Here is a 19,624-nt window from a genome sequence, read left to right on the forward strand (position 1 = left end):
CCCATGTGTGTTGGTTTTTGTAACACTTGGCCTCAGTTCCTCACAGCAAGCTGTCCAGCTGACTGAAGCGACTTTTTGTCTAAATTAAAACTGGAATGTGTCTCAAGGCATGTTTGCCAACAAAAATTTGACAGATGTTTGGAGGTTTTATGCTTCAACTGGGTCCTAAATAGTTCAACAATCAGTTCTAGTCTTATGAGAGAAGGAGACAAGCGAGGTGGCTTTCATGTCATGAACCACAAACAAACCAAACTATTATATGAGAGAAGTCCAAGGGATAAATGTTTATGGGATTGGTGTTTTGTTCAGATATGTGTGTGCAATATGATTCAGCTAATGTCATTAAAACATATTACTGAAAGAAAATAATTGATATGGCAGATATCCATATTGTTTCTATAAATTTATGAGGACTGGGGGATGCCATCAAGTGATGGAGGGTCTCTGACTGTACTGGAAGGCAGAGGCCCTACATTATTTTTTTTCTACAACAGACACCCCATGTGACCACTACTCATAGATTACACTGGGCAACAATTTTTTTACTTTTTGAATGTTGTCTAGATTTCTACAACTGATTTAGGGTATTTTTGCACTGCTGAATCAGGAAATGGCATCTGTTTCTCTCCATCAGGTCAGGTTTACTGTAAACTGAATTGTGGGCATTGATAAAGGTAAGTACACGTAAATTGCATGTTGCTTCACCATTTTTCAAACTTCAGGGCTTGAACCTCTGTTTCTTGGAACTCCTGGAATGCTCAGCGGCAGGGAGGTCTCTCTTCAGAGTCCAACAGTAGTCAGCCATCATGACTGCGTCCCAGCGACCCTGATACCTGGTCTCCATCTCGTTCATGTCCTGATGGAATCTCTCCCCCTGCTCGTCACTCATTGAACCCAGGTTCTCAGGAAACCGGTCCATATGTGAAAATAGGTAGTGCATCTTGACGCTCATGTTGCAGCCCAGGTTTCTGAAAGCAGTCAGCATGTTGTTGACAAGTTCTGTGTAGTTTCTGGCCTTATTGTTGCCCAGAAAGTTCTTCACTACCAAAACAAATGCCTTCCACGCTTCCAGTTCCACTTCGTTCATTGAGTTTCTGAACTCTGGATCTCTGATGACCTGACGGATCTGAGGACCGTCAAAGATGCCAGCTTTCAACTTCTCCAAGGTCAATCCTGGAAAAGCCTGGCACAAGTAAGTGAAGCAGTCACCATCCTTGTCCAGAGCCTTGGTGAACTGCTTGATTAAGCCGAGCTTGATGTGCAGCAGTGGGAAGAGTATTCTGTCTCTGTCCACCAGAGGGTCGTTGATGATGTTTCTTTCTTTGCAAGGCACCAATTCCTCCCGCACAGGCCAGTCCTTCTTTGTGTAATGCTAAGCACAGTCCCTACTATCCCACATGCACAGAAAACATGGGTGAAGTGGTGCCTCGCAAGACGAAAAGAATCCGTTCTGTGATTCTCTTCGTCTAGCAGTTTTTTCGTCTTGCAAAGCAAGCCCATTGACGGATTAGCGGATTAGCGCTATTAGTTCGGCAGAGTCCTTTGACAAGCTGAGGTCGCAAACTAGATCATTCAACTCCTTTTGGGAAAATGGATGTGGAGCATCATCTTCAAGAATGACTTCTTCTTCTTCATGTCCTTCAACACTGGAGGCATCTTCATCACTAATGTCAGGAAGTTCTCCGAAGATAGGCACTGGAATTTCATCACAATGAGCTACAGGACAACGTGCTGATTGAAGATCAGGATACTTTGTGGGGCGGCTGCCCCATTAACTTAGTTTTGATCCCCCAACTTTATGCTTTGCTGGACCAATTTATGGAAGATTTTGAGGTTTTATGACTTCAAACTGATCCCTTTTCGACATAATCACCCAGAACTATCAAACCTGAATACTTCTTGTCATTAAAATAATCATTTCCAATCAAAACAATTATTCGACATGACATTTTACCCCCACCAACTTCTTCTAAAATGCTCCACACAAGCGTACATGTGAACAAAAACATAAAAAAGACATGTGGCCATAGCTCAAAAACTTGACCTGATTGAGCAAAACCAATGTGATTTTTGGATTCAGCGCATCAGATTCATCCTAAATCAACTGAAAAAAACGCAGACAACAAATTTGTTGTTGACCAGTGTTATTATCCCACTTCTACTTTGGTAGTAACTGTATGGCAGCTGGATATAGGTATTCCAGAGGGGTGACCATATTTATATCTCGATCATTTCACTTTCAGGTACAAAAATAAAAACCAAGACAGAGAAGAAAATATTTTTGTGGCTGGGGAACTACAATCATCCCCTTACTTTCTCATCTGTTTATTCTCTGAGTAATAATCCACCCCCTTTATAGCTCAAATGCTTAAACGTAAAGGGACCCCTGACCATTAGGTCCAGTTGCGGATGACTCTGGGGGTTGCGGCGCTCATCTCGCTTTTTTGGCCGAGAGCGAGGGAGCCGGCGTACAGCTTCCGGGTCATGTGGTCCATGACTAAGCCGCATATTTAAATTGAAGCTATAAACGTATCAGATCATTCCCCTACCACAGTCATGCTGCAAATGCAATATCATATCACCCCTGAACCTATTTGGCAGTTGGACCCATCCCTGGTATATCATGATATCTCAGAGGAGGCAAACCAAAAGGCTATAACAAATTATTTCAACAGGAATGGCTAATCTGATGTCCAACACAATATTCTTGGGGATGTCTGAGGCATTTGTACTGTGGATGAGACTAAAAGAAATTGAGCTCTCTTCCAAAGACACAAATCATGGCAGAATGCAAGATTTGGAATTAAAGCATAAAGGAGCTGTCCCCAATCATACTCATGCCAAAATAATTGCCAAAAGAAAATAACTAGAGGCTCTCAAATTACACAAAATTGCTAAATTAATACTATTCTTAAAACAGAACTATTATGAGGCAGGGGATAGAAACACTACATTGATAGCAATTATTCCAACTATAAGAAAACTTAAATCTCACATTATTGCTATACATCAAGCAAATGTCCAATTGATGTACGACCCAAAAGAAATCAATATCCTTTTTTTTTTTTTTGCAAGCTACTGTTTAAAGTTATATGGATAATCACACCCCAAAGGGAAGATATTACTTATACTAATTACTAATGAAGCCAATTTTTGCAGCCAATTAACCCTACCTATAGAGAAGTTTTAAATTAGGAAATTTTAGGAGAAGAAAGTAAATATGCGACGCGAAAGTTGGAAAAATGATACAGCCCTGGGTCATCCATCAATTTCTTTATTTATTTATTTTTAAATAATTTTTTATTAAATACAGATTAGAAAACATACATATTCACAACAAAAGAAAATACAAAAGAAAAAGAAAATATAACTAACCAAGGAAAAAGAATTAGAGTATATTTTGTCTCTTTTCATATTTACAGTTATTTATACCTCTATAAAATGCTATTCACAATAAAGCAGTGAAATGAAAGATAAGGTATCAGAAAAAAAGAGCAAAGAAAGAATAAAGAAGTAAAGGGAAAAGATCATAAGTGGGGAAAAAATTAAGTACTCACATTACATAGCCGTTTCCAATCTATATTTATATTCAATTGTATAATTTCATCTTGTCCTTGTCTACCTTAAATATTTTTTTAAAAAAATAAAAAATAAAATAAAAGACTTTATATTATATTATTTTGTGAGGAGGGAAAATCCCTGATACTTAGTTAGCATTCTGCATCATAACCATACCAAAGTCAGGGCATAGTTGGAAGGATGTAAATTCTTATTGACCCATAACCCTCTTAAATAAAGACCAAAAAAAGTTCACATTTATTTTATTTCATGTTATTTATAGATCTACGATGTGAGGCATTTGATTGCCCTGAATAGGATTGTTTTAATACAATTATAGTTTATGGCCCTGGATTTAAATTTTTAAGACTGGTAAACCAAGGATTTTGCATCAATGTGGACAAATTCAGCTAATATTCTATATTGAAATACTGTGAAAGCCAAAACAGGGGTATCTGTTGCCTCCCTTTCTCATTGGAGACACTCACTGAAGCAATATGGAATAATCCAAACCTTCATGGCTGGTGAGGAGATGGTGGTGAATGGGGATGGTGACTAGATTGTCAAAGTAGGACTTGGGAGACCAAGAGTTAAATCCCCACTTGGCCATGAAGCTCACACTCCTCTGCACACGTTCCAGCTTGTCAATATCCTTCTTAAATTGAGGCATCCAGAACTGGACACCGTTTTCCAGGTGTGGTCAGACCAAGGCAGCATAGAGTGGTACTATTACTTCCCTTGATCTGGGCACTAGACTTCTGTTGATGCAGCCTGGAATAGCATCAGCTTCTTTGTGTGTGTGTGTGTGTGTGTGTGTGTGTGTGTGTGTTTTGTTTGTTTTTTTTGCTGCTTCATCACACTGTTGATTCATGTTAAGCTTGTGGTCCACCAAGACTCCTAAACCCTTTTTACATGTACAGTGGTACCTCTAGTTACGAACTTCATTTGTTCGGGAGGTCTGTTCTTAACCTGAAACCGTTCTTAAACTGATGTACCACTTTAGCTAATGGGGCCTCCCACTGCCGCCGCCACGCCATCGCCGCACGATTTCTGTTCTCATCCTGAAGCAAAGTTCTTAACCCAAGGTACTACTTCCGGGTTAGCGGAGTCTGTAACCCGAAGTGTTTGTAACCAGAGGTACCACTGTACTACTACTAAGCCAGATGTCCCCCATCTTATATTTGTGCAGCTGGTTCTTCCTCCCTAAGTGCAGAAACTTACATTTGTCCCAAATAAAATTCATTTTGTTAGTTTGAGCCCCATTCTCCAATTTGTTATGGTCATTTTGAATACCAATTCTGTCTTCTGAAGCATTAGCCATTCCTCCCAGTCTGTTCATTTGCTTTGTCCAAGTCATTTAAAAATATGTTGAACAACAATGGGCCCAGGATGGAACCCTGTGTCACCCCACTTGTAACTTTTTCCCTAGGATGATGAGGAATCATGAATGAGTACTCTTTGGGTTCAATCAGTCAGCAACCTACAAATCCTTGTTCAGCGCACATTTTAACAGCTTCCTCACAAGAATATGGGGACGCGGGTGGCACTGTGGGTTAAACAACAGAGCCTAGGACTTGTCGATCGGAAGGTCGGCAGTTCGAATCCCCACGACGGGGTGAGCTCCTGTTGCTCGGTCCCTGCTCCTGCCAACCTAGCAGTTCGGAAGCACATCCAAGTGCAAGTAGATAAATAGGTACTGCTCCGGCGGGAAGGTAAACGGCGTTTCCGTGTGCTGCTCTGGTTCGCCAGAAGCAGCTTAGTCATGCTGGCCACATGACCTGGAAGCTGTACGCCAGCTCCCTCGGCCAATAAAGTGAGATGAGCGCCACAACCCCAGAGTTGGTCATGACTGGACCTAATGGTCAGGGGTCCCTTTACCTTTACCTTTACCACAAGAATATAATGGGGGACTTTGTCAAAAGCCTTGCTGAAATCAAGATGCACTGTGTCCATTGAATTCTCCTGGACTGCCAAGCTTGTAAGACTCTATAAAAAAATAGTGAGATTCACCTGGCATGGCTTGTTTTTGAGAAACCATTGCTGGGTCCTACTAATCATAGCTTTCTTTGCTAAGTGCTGACAGGCATCATTGATCTATATGAAAAATACAAGCTCTGGCTGGTAGCCAACATAAAATGCCATCATTGTTTTGAAATGATTTAAACTTCTTTCATACATCTGTAGAAATAATAATAAGTGCATTTGAACTGTTACTTCATTCAATTATATTTACTGTTTGGTCAGGGATTACACTCTCCAGATTATGTCTTCTTTAAAGGGGAACTAGATGGATTTATCTTAAAAAGCAGAGACATCACCTTGTCAACAAAGACATGTATAGTTAAATCTATGGTTTTCTCTGTAGTGCTGTATGGAAGTAAGAGCTGGACCATAAAGAAGGCTGACTGCCAAAGAATTGATGCTTTTGAATTATGGTGCTGGAGGAGACTCTTGAGAGTCCCATGGACTGCAAGAAGATCAAACCTCTCCATTCTGAAGGAAATCAGCCCTGAGTGCTCACTGGAAGGACAGATCCTGAAGCTGAGGCTCCAGGACTTTGGCCACCTCATGAGAAGAGAAGACTCCCTGGAAAAGACCCTGATGTTGGGAAAGATGGAGGGCACAAGGAGAAGGGGAGGACAGAGGACGAGATGGTTGGACAGTGTTCTCAAAGCTACCAGCATGAGTTTGACCAAACTGTGGGAGGCAGTGGAAGACAGGACTGCCTGGTGTGCTCTGGTACATGGGGTCACAAAGAGTTGGACACGACTAAACGACTAAACAACAACATGGAGGATAAGGTTACCAGTGGTTACAACCTACAATGGCTAGATATTGCATTTTATAACAGAGGTGGCACGGCTCTGAATTCCTGTTGCTGGACATCACAAGTGGGAGAGTAATATTAGACTCATGTCTTGTTTGCAGGCATCCCATAGGCAAAAGGTTAGCCACTGTGAGAACAGGATGCTGGACTAAATAGTACTTTCTCTTGATCCAACAGGGCTATTTTTATATTCTTTTCCATGTCAACAGGTCTTGTAGCCATTAGGACAATATTTGCAAATCCCATTCATGCTTCTAGGTTTAAGATGAGGAAGCTGTGGCTCTCCTGAAGTTTTCTGGACTTGCATCATCTCTAACCAGCCTTTTGTATTGCACTCATAAAAATCCCAGTAAAATTTATTGCCAAAAAAAAATGCATTGCCAATTACTCTTCCTAAACCATAGGACCTGTCCAATTGTTATGAGCAATCTGGCTACCTAATCAGACACACTAATTACAAACCACCTCCCCCAAATGACAGCACAGAGTAATGAGGGGGGGTTTCTTGTATCAAGCTGGCCCACAGGCAAAATGAAAACTCATTCCTGGTCCCTTAATGAAAAGCAAAACTTGCATTCAGCTCCAGTTTCAAGGCAAGTTCTTTCCCTGAATGAATAACTATTCATGGCACTCTGAAGGATGACGCTGCACTCGTGTTGAAAAAGAGGGAAATGTGAATTTTATCAAGATGATTACCGTATTTTTCGCTCTATAACACGCACCTGACCATAACACGCACATCGTTTTTAGAGGAGGAAAACAAGGGAAAAAACATTCTGAATGAAACAGTGGATGTATCATTTTTGTGCTTCATGCTGTGGCCACAGACATGTGATCTGATGGTAAATTTGGGGTGACCCAATGAAAAAATCCTGAGAATCCCTGTGGATCCATGCTTTGTAACCACATTTTTGCACCATTGCAGCCCCAGGCAACAGTGGGTGCGTGATTTTTTTGGTGCAGGCTGTAGCCATGGACATGCTATGTGATCTGATGGTGAATTTGGGGTGACCCAATGCAAAGATCCTGAGAATCCCTGTGGATCCATGCTTTGTAACCACATTTTAAGTGGGGAGCGAAGGAAAAACAAAGAAGGGACATGAGAGGGGTGTGCAGAGAAGCAGCTGGCTAAGAATGCAGGAGAGGGATTTAACGGGAGGGAGGAAAGAAAGGCAAAAGTTTCTCCCCACCCATGCCAGCCATCTCTCTCTCCCCCCCTCTCTCTCTCCCCCCTCCCCCTCTCTCTCCCTCCCACCCCCTCTCTCTCTCCCTCCCCCCTCTCTCTCCCTCTCCCCCAGCAGCACCGGAGCACAGAGAGGAACGACACTCTGCTATCCCCTCTGCTTGCCTGGAGGGGAGGGGCTTTCCCTGCTCTTTGTTCCGTTTCAGCAAACACAGCAACGAAACAGAGATGGGTGGGCAGTAAGACCCTGAGGCAGAATGCAGGAAAGCAGCCACTTCCTCTTTTCAGGTTTCGCTTCTCCGTGAAGCGCGATTTGAGTTTTGCCTGATTTTTCGGCTCCAGGGACCACACATTCGCTCAATAACACGCACAGACATTTCCCCTTCCTTTTTAGGAGAAAAAATCTGCGTGTTATAGAGGGGGAAATACGGTATATCTTATTTCCACAATAAGTAAAGCATTCAGGATGCTAGAGTGGAGGGCTTCCCCCCCACACCCCAGTTTTAATATGGGCAAAGGGTGCTTCAGACACCTGAAGTCCTGAAGAGCTTGCTATGAGGAACTGAGGCTCAGTGTTCAAAAACCAAGACACAAACATTATAAGAATGAAGAAGCTTTATTGAAAAGTTCAAGGAAATGGTACATAAAGATGTACAAGAAGCAAGGAAGACACATAGTGTGGAAGGATCTTATTCTTCTCTACTTTAAAATAAAAGGGGGGTGATTTTTCAGCCATGATCATTTAGATTCAGCACTTGGATATCAGTCCAGGATATGCTTCTCAGATTTAATTGGCCTATGAACAGATGCTAAAACGGCGCCCGAACCTCTTTCCAAGGAGTGCTCCCCTCCCATAGCCTGAACCATAGCCGAAACCTCCAGAGATTCCAAGGAGGCCAGACCCCAAGCCCCCATAGCCATAGCCTCCTACGATCCCGGAACCACCAACAGCACATGGAGTGTTGCCTCCAACAGCCACAGGCTCACAGCTGGCAGAGAGGATAGGCCCTGGGATGGTCACAACGGAGGCAGGTGGCTGGATCACAACCTCTGCTGGTGGGATCTGGTTGATGCAAGATGGGGCAACTCCTGCCAGGACTCCGAGGTTGGCTGCTCTTTCAGCACCTCCATAGCCATAGCCGAGACCACCAAATCCGTAGCCGAATCCTCCATTTCCATAGCCGAGACCTCCCAATCCATAGCCGAGACCACCATAGCCAAGACCTCCTGCTGATCCAAACCCAACAGTGGGGGTGGAAGCACAGGATGGGACAGCACAGGATGGACCACAGTCAACCATTGTTGGGTGGAGGTGAGCCTGAAAGCAAAAACACCAAGGGAGAAAATAAGTGTGGGTACATCACTTCAATGGGGGTGGACCACAGTCAACTCTGGCTGAAGAATCTAAAGTATACAACTGAAGAACTGAGTTGAATATGGAGCATGAAAACCAAAGAGGACCAAATAATTATAAAAGCTGAGATATAAGGTACATCGGGGGAGTCAGTGTGTAGTTTTTTCTGATGTTGCAGACTTCAACTCTCATCAGACCCAAGCAGCATGAACAACAGAGAAGGGTGATGAGACTATAGGAACCTCACTATAACTACTGAGTGAGAACTACACCCCTGTGGTAGATGCTGTGGTAGAAAATACTCATAGATATTGGAAGGATGATTCAGTGATGGTGCTCTGAATTTTAAATAGCATGCTATGTCTGCAATACTATCAAAAACATTTTTTTTAACAGACAGGAGCACAATAAACCATTTTCTAGCAAGGTGGGAATGAGAAAGAAAGAAAGAAAGAAAGAAAGAAAGAAAGAAAGAAAGAAAGAAAGAAAGAGAGGAAGGAAGGAAGGAGAGAGAGAGAGAGAGAGAGAGAGAGAGAGAGAGAGAGAGAGAAGCTGCAATCCTTTATCTATTTACCTGGGATTAAACATCTGTGAACACAACAGGGCTTACTTATCAGTAAAATGCAGATATTTTGTGCCACAAAATAGAGAGGTGTGCCTGTGTGCATGCGAGCACCTGTCTGTTTATCCCTGACTGTGTTTAAATTACATTCAGGGAGACAATGGAAAGCTGGTGGTGCCTTCCAAACATCACAATTCTCCCTAACAAATTTAGAGTTCATTAATATGAATTTCCCACCTTAGCCTTCCTAAATGTAAGATGGCAGAGCCAGCTTCTAACTCTCATCCGCCTCAGCCCGCATGTCAAATGGTCGAGGATGATGGGAGTTATGGCTCAACAACATGTGCAAGTTCCCTCTTTCTCCTTTTTCCCCCTAGACAAGTGTCCCAACAGCCAGGGATCACATATTAAATATACTTACAGAGGGTAATGTAGGGTTGGGGAACCTGTGGCCCTCCAGTTGTTCAGTATCCCAAGTCACCTTAGGCATCATTCCTAATGGTCAGGGATGATGTGAGCAACATCTCGAGGACCACAGGATAGCCATCCCTGTCCTAACTGGAAAGTCCATCTAGCCTATCCTTTGACAACTCTGGGAATATTCCACCTAGAAAATAGACTTACCTGCTTCTTTGAGAAGATGAAGTAAAGATGGAAGAGTCAGATGGAGTTGTTGGAGGAACTGAAGGAAGTCTGAGCTTTTATACAGTTCAGCCAGCCTCCCCAGTGCCTCTTTCCAGCTAATCATTGGTGGCAATTGTTCTTTCATGTGCAAAAAAATATTTAAAAATCAGTTTACGAAGCACAAAGAGGGAGGCCACAAAATTAAACTGTGGTAACAGTGCAGCATAATCATGACACCTATTCCTTTGTGCCTCCCTTCCTTTTAATTTTGCTGACCTCGAGTCAAATAGCTCCAGTTTGTCTGATGTTTCAAAGCATAAACACCCAGAGGGAGGAGATGGAGATCATCAAAGCTCTTTCATCAGCACCGGGGTCTGTAGGACATCATCAAAACTTTTTGCATATGCATACAGGATTCTGAGACATCTCCAGTAACAGTGGAAAACAGTGTCTTTGAATGCCACAGGTACATCAGAAGAGTCCTGCTGAACAAGGCCAAAAAGCCCATCAAATACAACATCCCTTTCTCTCTCTTGCCCACCAGATCCCTTACCAAAATGCTAGCAAGCCAGACCTGAGTCCAGCAATACCAACACCAGTTGGAGGGAAAGAGTTGGAAAGAGCTATGTCCCCCATGCTTTCCTTCTGGGATAACCAAGAAGTATCTCATTGTCCACTGTAGGAAACAAGATGCTAGAGGATATAGCTGTTTGGTTTGAGCCAACTGCAATGCTCTTTATATTCTTATCTTCTCCACTTGAACTTGCTCTGGCATGTCAGAGATGTTTCCTTCAGCCTAGCAAAGTTTAGGGTTGATCTGAAGTGATGTACTTCAGAGCAGGAGCAGTCCTTATTTGAAAATAAGAGAAGCAGTAGTGTATGTTTGTATGTGTTTAACAGATGTAGATACCCCTCCCACACACATAAACACATAATAATAATAATAATAATAATAATAATAATAATAATAATAATAATAATAATAATTTGTATCCCGCCCTCCCCGGGCTCAGAGCGGCTAACAACAGGTAAAAATAGCACAGTGTACATAAAATTGCACAGTCAATTAATTAAAATACATTCTAGAATCAATTCAGAATCAAATTAATGGCAACCATCGGGTTAGAGTTCTATGAAGATTACAGAAGGAGAGAGGGGGTCAGACTGTGCCTTGGCCAAAGGCCTGGTGGAACAGCTCTGTCTTGCAGGCCCTGTGGAAAGATGTTGAGTCCCGCAGGGCCCTAGTCTCTTGTGACAGAGCGTTCCACCAGATCGGGGCCACGGCCGAGAAAGACCTGGTGAAAAACCCAAGGCAGCGCTTGACAGCTGTCTTTGGCTTCCGCAGCCCAGCCCTACTAAGGGAACTGCAGGAGGAAAAGGTACTTCAGAGCCAAGAAGCTCTTCCTCTGGGAATCAGTTGCATTGCAGATCCCAGATGCTGTTATGAAATTTGCTTCTTGGAACCAAGTCCAAGCCAGAAATATAAAATCAGTAAAGATTTGAAATCAAAAGAAAATGGTGACACTCTTCTTTTTAAAAATGGCTTTTAAAAGCAATTAAAACTTTCATATTGGGAAGCCATGAAATGTTTTCAAAGGCTGCAACTGAAAACAAAATCATTTAAAGGCAGAAAATCACACACAAGCATAGCTGGATGGTGGTGACAGGTTGGTGGGTTTTACCTAAGAAGGTCATTCTCAGGTTACATCCATCAAAATCAATTGTGATAACTGACTTGCTGATTGCTTTCAACAGGTCTACTATCAGCATGACTTTAGTTGGAAATAACTAGCATTTCTGCAAAAATCTAACAAGGGAGGTAGATGGATAGCTACAATCTTTACTGAAAGCACCATCTCATCCATGTGTCCATTTGCTCTTGCATATCGATGGGTCAGACGAGGACAGGGTGATTTCAAAGTTGAATATGGAAACAGATGGCTATTGAGGGCTTTTGTTAATCTTGCCTTGTGTTAGCTGCTTTGACATAACAACTTACAGGCAGTTTAGAAATTCACAAAATCACAGGCGTCTAGTAATGTAAGTGAATTTGATATGTGATCTGGGACAGGTGTCTGGTGTGGAATCTGTTGCCCTCCAGATGTTTCTGGATCAAAAGTCTCATCATCCTTGCCTTCAATACCTTCATTACCTCATTTTCAGGAGAGGGGACTTCAAGTTATTGTGAACATTTGCAAACTCTTGCCAATCAGCTGGAAAGCCCACAAGACGGTCGTGATTTCACTAGCAGTTGCCCCCAACTTTGATTCCCAGCTACTGGTAAACAGAGGCATATTGTATCTGGCCGTGGAGGCAGAAAACAATGGCAATATTTTGTGCATGGGATGTTCAGCTGAAATCCTAAGTATGGAAGTCAAATAACCTATTGAGCCTATTTCCAGCTACTGCACATCTTTTCAGAGAATGAATGGGGCAGGGTATCTGTTGATCTATCTATCAGTATGAAACATGCAGAAGCCTGTTGTTGTTGCTGCTGTTCTCCATTCCTTCCTCTTACAGTGGAGGCAGAAAACAAGGGTTTTGTTCACAATAAAGATTTTAACCTCTGGGAAAAACTCTGGAAAAGTGATCTGAAGTTCACAGCATGTTATTCTTTGAAGGAGAACAACGTGAAAATGATTTACTCTGAGTAGGCAAAGATGCATAAGACTGAATCAGAGAAGTGCTGGAGATGCAAAGAGGTTGAGGGAACGTTCTTTCATATGTGGCAGACTTGTAAAAGGGTAAAAGAGTATTGGGAAATGATCCATAATGAATTGAAAAACATATTTAAAAGTACTTCCCCCTCCCCCCAAAACCAGAGTCCTTTCTGTTAGGGATAATTCAGACTGAAATCCCCAGGTGTCAAAACACGTTATTTATATGCCACTACTGCGGCCCGTGTTTTGTTAGCCCAAAAATGGAAATCAAGTGAGGTCCCAACCAAAGAAGAATGGCAACTTAAGTTGGCAGAATATGTGCAGCTTGCAGACTTAACATATAGAATAAGAGAACAAGAAGAGCATATGTTTAGAGAAGATTGGAAAATGTTTATTGAATATATGGGAAATAACAGTGGACAGGTGAAAATGCTGGCAGCATTAAGATAAATTCAGCAGTGTAAATAAGTTATGATGGATGTAATAATGGAATACTGAATGGTATAGTTTCTATAAAATATGCAGGGATTTATGATATGTAAAATGAATCATAGAATGGAAGAGAAGAGAAGAATGGAAGTCATTGATATCTTAAGGATGTAAAAATTGAGTACTTTAAATTGAAAAGCAGAAAATTTAATAAATATTAGGTTACGGAAAAGGGACCCCTGACCGTTACGTCCAGTCACGGATGACTCTGGGGTTGTGTGCACATCTCACTCTAGAGGCCGAGGGAGCCGGCGTTCGTCTGCAGACAACTTCCGAGTCATGTGGCCAGCATGACTAAGCCACTTCTGGCGAACCAGAGCAGCGCATGGAAATGCCGTTTACCTTCCCGCCGGAGTGGTACCTATTTATCTACTTGCACTTTGACATGCTTTCGAACTGCTAGGTGGGCACAAGCAGAAACCGAGCAATGGGAGCTCACCCTGTCGCAGGGATTCAAACCGCCAACCTTCTGGTCGGCAAGCTAAGCTCTAGGCAAAGAAAACAAGAGTTTTGTTCTGTGCATGGAATGATCAACTGAAATCCTATGTCTGACAGTAACACAAGCTGCTGAGAAGATAGCCAGCTACTTCAGCTACTTTAGAGAGATTGAATAGGGACAGGGTATCTGCTGATCTGTCTGAAAGCAAGGAACATGCAAGCAATTTTATGTTTCATTAAATTTGTTTAGCAGAAGAATGAAAATGCAAAGATCAAAAGTGTCAGAAAGGGCAAGGCGCATTGTGGGGAGCTGAGGAAATGCTAACGATTTTGCATCATTTTTCTTTCTTATTAAAGTAATTAGGGGGCATGAGACGTTTCAGAAACAGTTTGCTAATTAAAGCCTCGGGGTGAAGGGGGTGTATCCCAGCTAGCTGTGGGGCCATCAGGGGACACAGCCAAAATAGTATAAAAGGGCTCCTTGGGCTGAGATAGCCCAACAGCTTCACTTGACTTGATCTCCTTCTCTCCATTTCTACTCCTTGGAAACTTTGGTAAGTCAAGTCTACCTATATATGTTAGAATGTTATCTTTAAATGATTCTTGAACTTTCAAGGGTTCAGATTTTTGAACTCCAAGAGAACACCAAAATTCTATTAATCTTTGAGATGTGTAGATCTTGCACCAAGAAATTAAATTACTTAATGTCATCAGCTGGTTTCTTTGTGTTTGTATCTGTGTATACACAGTCTTCTGAAAACTGGAAGCTGCCTTCCCCCAGGTTGTAGTGTTAGCCTGTTGAGCTCAGTATTACCTACAATGACCACCAGTAAAAATCCAGGATTTCTGATCAGATTCTGTCCCTGCCCAGCTGCACCCAGCCCATGACATTATGCATGCAGAGCAGATTTTCTCCCAGTTAACTACAGCCTCTCCCCCTGCCCGCCACCCATCTTATAGTATTTGAAACATGCTTTCTGAAGTAGGTTTCTCTGTTTTCCTGGGAAGCTGGGATTCTGGGTCCCATTCTACCACACATTGTGCAAATCTAGCATTTATCATTACTGTGAGCAAAACTGTGGGATAACTAGCCTCATATGCTTAAGTCTTTTTAATTCATGAAGGGGTTAAGACCATAGAGTAAGCTGTCTTGCCAGGGTTAGCTCACCTTGAGAGGGGTTAGATAATCAAGGTTTTGTTCTCTCCCGGTCTAAGTGAGAAGTTCAGCAAGTGAAGACGCTAAGCTGGTTGATCCAGCTTTGCCGCATGACTCACACAAGCCAATCTTGTGTTCCCATAAAAAATAATTAGGAACTTTCATCATGCTGCAATTAAGCCCAGTACTGCCTGTGCAACTTGTCTGACTGATGTGTGGAAAAGCACATGAAACTGACCTTTGAAGGGTTTGTAAGTAAACCAATTTTAAAATTGCCAGCCGTGTGCTCTTTTCCTATGCTCAGGAAGGAGGGAAGTTTTGGAACTTGCAAGGGCATGTTTTAAAGGTATAACAGTTTTTATGTCCATGCTTTATTTCCAGGAATTCTCTTTTATACCTATTTTTTTTATTGAACCAAAAAAATTATAGCACTCATCACTCTCTATGGTTGGATACATGTGCCAGTGCTCAATGGAATCCTTTTCATATTTCACCAATCATGTAACCTTCACAGGGACTGACACCAGAGGGCACCACAGACTAATATTAATGTGTTTTTTGTGGAACAAAATTTCATGGAAGATCTGTGCTTAAAAAGCAGGGTGTTGGTCCATCTAACTCAGTATTGTGTAAAGTATATCTTGTGGTGTTTTTTTTAATGAAATCAAGTATTTAGCTGCCTTGTACTGAGTCAGAATCTTGGTCCATATAGCTTGGTATTGTCTACAATGACCAGCTGTGACTCTCCAGACCAGGTTTCAAAGAGGGGGCATTTCCCAGCTCAACCTGGAGATTCCTGGGACTGAACTTGAGACTTTCTGCATGCAAAACATATGTCCTTCCCCCAGAAAGTGATGGTCCTTCCCCTACAAAGAAAGAGCTCAGACCTCATGGCTCTAACCTTCCTGGAATTACCAGGGCCTGGATTTAGGACCCACAAGTAAGAGAAGAGCTGTAGTGATGATGTAGAGGACAATACAGAATCCATGAATTAGGGCTTAATGTTTGACCAATAATGGAAGACAGGTGATTTTCATTCAAGAAAGATGGTATGAGTTGGGTGAAATGGAAATAAGGGAAATATCCTAATACATCAGGCAGAACCCCTGCACTACCCATTGAAGTGATGTACCCCACACTTATTTTCTCCCTTGGTGTTTTTGGTTTCAGACTCACCTCCATCCAACCATGGTTGACTGTGGTCCATCCTGTGCTGTCCCATCCTGTGCTTCCACCCCCACCGTTGGGTTTGGCTCAGCAGGAGGTCTTGGCTATGGTGGTCTTGGCTATGGATTGGGAGGTCTCGGCTATGGAAATAGAGGATTCGGCTACGGATTTGGTGGTCTCGGCTATGGATATGGAGGTGCTGAAAGAGCAGCCAACCTTGGAGTCCTGGCAGGAGTTGCCCCATCCTGCATCAACCAGATCCCACCAGCAGAGGTCGTGATCCAGCCACCTGCCTCCATTGTGACCATCCCAGGGCCCATCCTCTCTGCCAGCTGTGAGCCTGTGGCTGTTGGAGGCAACACTCCATGTGCCGTTGGTGGTTCCGGGATCGTAGGAGGCTATGGCTATGGGGGCTTGGGCTATGGGTCTGGCCTCCTTGGAAGCTCTGGAGGTTTCGGCTATGGTTTGGGCTACGGGAAGGGAAGGAAGTTCGGGCGTCGCTTTAGCATCTGTGCATAGACCAATTAAACCTGAGAAGCATATTATGAACTGATAATCAGAGAGCTTGATACAGATCCATTGGGCATGGTTCAAAAGAGTTTAATCCCAGAAACCACTGCTGAAGTTTAACCTTCTTCATCCCCCACCTCTTCGCTTTGAAGTCCAGAAAACTAAGATGCTTATATGCTAAATTTCCTCTGTATTTCTCATACAGCTATCAATGTCATTTCTTGAATCTTTTCAATAAAGCTTTTGGCGCATTACAGTAACCCATGTGTGTTGGTTTTTGTAACACTTGGCCTCAGTTCCTCACAGCAAGCTGTCCAGCTGACTGAAGCGACTTTTTGCCTAAATTAAAACTGGAATGTGTCTCAAGGCATGTTTGCCAACAAAAAATTGACAGATGTTTGGATGTTTTATGCTTCAACTTTAAGAGATTCTGTGCTGGTAGGAAGCTACGGCTATGGGTCAGGTCACATTGGAAGCAATTTTGGTGGCTACTTTGGAGGTCTGAGGAGGGGTGGGCTCTTTGGAAGGAAATCCCTGCTGGGATGTTGCAGTAGTATGTGCTTTTAGATATATTGAACTCTTGAAGAACATATGTGTGATGATGCCAGGAATGACCCTGAATGGGTGAAGATGATGCAGTGTCTTGTCCTGGGACCATCATAGAAGCCAACATCTTTTGCATGAATTCTATTTTTTTTAAATGATATTTATTAAGGGTTTGGAAAATACAGAAAAAGAAAAAGGACAATAAAAAATTGAACAAATCAAACAATACCTTACAATACTTCAAAAAAAAAGAAGAAAAAACCCAAAAAGAACAAAAACCAAAAAACAATACAATAAAACAGCAAAACAGCAAAAAAAGAACACAAACATTTAAAAACACATCCAACCTTTCCATGTCTTTACCTTTCATATACTTGTTTCATCGACCTCCTCACACCTCCCTTCTTTGTATTCTAGTTCAATTAGCTATTTCAGCAAGTCCTTTCCATCTTTCTCAATTTTCAATCTAAAATTTAACTTAAGACAGTCTAACCTTAGATTTTCCACTTTGGTCCATTGACAATCTATTTTAACTTAGTTCTTTATAACATTTCTGCTAAAGCCATCAAATCCTTTCCATCTTTCACTATTTAATTGTCATTTAATTGTCTTAATTTATTTTAACCTTATCTTACCATTAAAATCCTAAAACTTATATTTACTTAACTCCTTATAACATTTCTACTAAAGCCGTATAATTTCATTCCAACAATTTTTCTAACACTCATTAATTTAACAATATTTCTCTAAATAAATTTTTAAAACTTTTTTCCAATCTTCTTCCACCGTCTCTTCACCCTGGACTCGGATTCTGTCAGTCCTTTCTATCAATTCCATATGGTCCATCAACCTGGTGATCTTCTATCCAAGGCTCTTAACTCTTTTCCATGTCCCTTCTGCAGGTCTTCTTCATATCTAAGCATGAGCTTCTCTTTGTCTTCTGCTGTTCTTGTTCTTAGTTTCCTTCCTTTGGCACTGAGGAGTAGGTCTCGGGGAAACTCCAACCTAACAATATCATTATTCCTTCTCAATGGGTCAGCCCACTCTCCACAGTCCGAACTAAAGTCCAAACGATATTTCTGAACGTGTTTCAACATCCCTCCAAAGCTAAAGGCCCCCACAACTCCAATCTCCTCCTGACCCAAATCCAGATCCCAAACCTGCATAAGGGGATCTATCCAGCTTTCCTTCTCCAATCCAAGCGGGACTCCATCCCTCCAAATCTGGCTTTCTCTGGATTCAATCATAAATGGCAACAGCTTATATTCGTCAAATTGCCTCTGAAAGGCCAATGCTCTATCCACTTGAATTACTTGAGGTTCCACAACAACTTTCTCCTTCTTCTTCTCCACAGCTTGCAAAGTCAAAACAGATTCCTGAATCAGATCCTGAGTTATTTCTGTATAGGTATTCACTTTTAGGCCCAGCTCAGTCATTTTTTGTCCCATATTGTCAATTTTAGTAATCATCACATCCGTCTTCTTATGAAGCTGTTCCAGTAGAGCACTTGTTTTTCAAAATGCAATCACTAGGGCTTCTTCTGTCAACATTCTTGTCCAAGGTCAATTTCAGTTTCCCACGGTTTTTAATCTCTGCGGCTGGAAAATTCCCCAGATCCACTCCTGCAACAGTTTCAAGAACTCCCTCTAGAGGAAACAATTTCTATTTGTATCCGTCCTTTTAAGTAAAGATCCGGCAGCAAAATTAGATAAATTTTCAGTTACATTTGCTTCTTTTCAAGTGCAAAAGGAAACAATGGAAACAATATCTTTCTCTTGTTTAGCTGTCTGTCAGTATACGTTATTCACAGTCAATGAACTTTCTCAAAAAGTCAATCTTATTGACAGCCCGTTCCCAGGTTCAAGGCGATGGTAATTTATCTTCCTTCACTCTCTCTCCTGCAGGCTTAGGCAGTCTAAAATTTCCCCCCTCTTCTCCTGCTTCCAAGGGGGGTTTAGTAGTTTTAACCAATGGAGATTTAGTCCTTTACAAAAGGCTTTCCAGACTTTAGTTTGCAACGTCTTTGCTTTAATCTATTTACAAAAAGGGAAGGCGGACTTCCTGTTTGAAACCTTCCCGTTTCGGTGCCAAATTACGATGTTTAAAAATCCAATTTTCCATTCTACTCATGGGTAGTTGTTTAGAATCCAATTGTCCACAGGAAAAAGTCAGCGCTCTCCGGCAACAGCAATGCGGCTTCACTCCGTGAAAAAAGCAGTCGATTCAAAGCACCGTGCCACTCACTCCACGTCGCTCCGGAGCCCCGAGACCGGGCTTCCCCGCAAGTAGGGGAGGCGCAAAAGGTGCCAGCCGAATCCCACGTCCACAGGCTTCTCCCGCCTGTGGTTTTTAGTGGGTCTCCGCCTCGCCGTGGCGGTCAGACCCTGGTTTCCACGGAGCGGATTCCTCCCGGTCAGAGGAAATCTGCCATTGCCGGAGGCGCTAACCCGGAAGTCCCATCTTTTGCATGAATTCTAGCCATGTGTCATTTCTCCTGCTTTTCCCCTTGAAAGTATTTAATGCGTGAATGAGTTCAGAGCCCCATTGTGC

General features: G+C 42.3%; 2 protein-coding genes across 2 annotated transcripts; one reads left to right on the forward strand and one right to left on the reverse strand.

Annotated features, from left to right (window-relative positions):
• Window positions 1-8,165: 8,165 nt before the first annotated feature.
• On the reverse strand, window positions 8,166-10,160 carry LOC310694300 (uncharacterized protein). The gene is made up of 2 exons (XM_083477420.1): window positions 10,109-10,160; window positions 8,166-8,886 (listed from the first exon to the last, which is right to left on the reverse strand). The coding sequence occupies exon 2, from the start codon at window positions 8,866-8,868 to the stop codon at window positions 8,365-8,367; it is 504 nt and encodes a 167-aa protein (XP_083333546.1). The 5' UTR covers window positions 8,869-8,886; window positions 10,109-10,160; the 3' UTR covers window positions 8,166-8,364.
• Window positions 10,161-14,194: 4,034 nt separating this feature from the next.
• Window positions 14,195-16,788, forward strand: LOC310694301 (uncharacterized protein). Its single transcript, XM_083477421.1, has 2 exons — window positions 14,195-14,249; window positions 16,022-16,788. The coding sequence occupies exon 2, from the start codon at window positions 16,040-16,042 to the stop codon at window positions 16,535-16,537; it is 498 nt and encodes a 165-aa protein (XP_083333547.1). The 5' UTR covers window positions 14,195-14,249; window positions 16,022-16,039; the 3' UTR covers window positions 16,538-16,788.
• Window positions 16,789-19,624: the final 2,836 nt, after the last annotated feature.

The sequence above is a fragment of the Podarcis liolepis genome (assembly GCF_965112155.1).
Source record: "Podarcis liolepis genome assembly, chromosome: 15".
In the NCBI taxonomy this organism is placed as follows: Eukaryota; Metazoa; Chordata; class Lepidosauria; order Squamata; family Lacertidae; genus Podarcis; species Podarcis liolepis.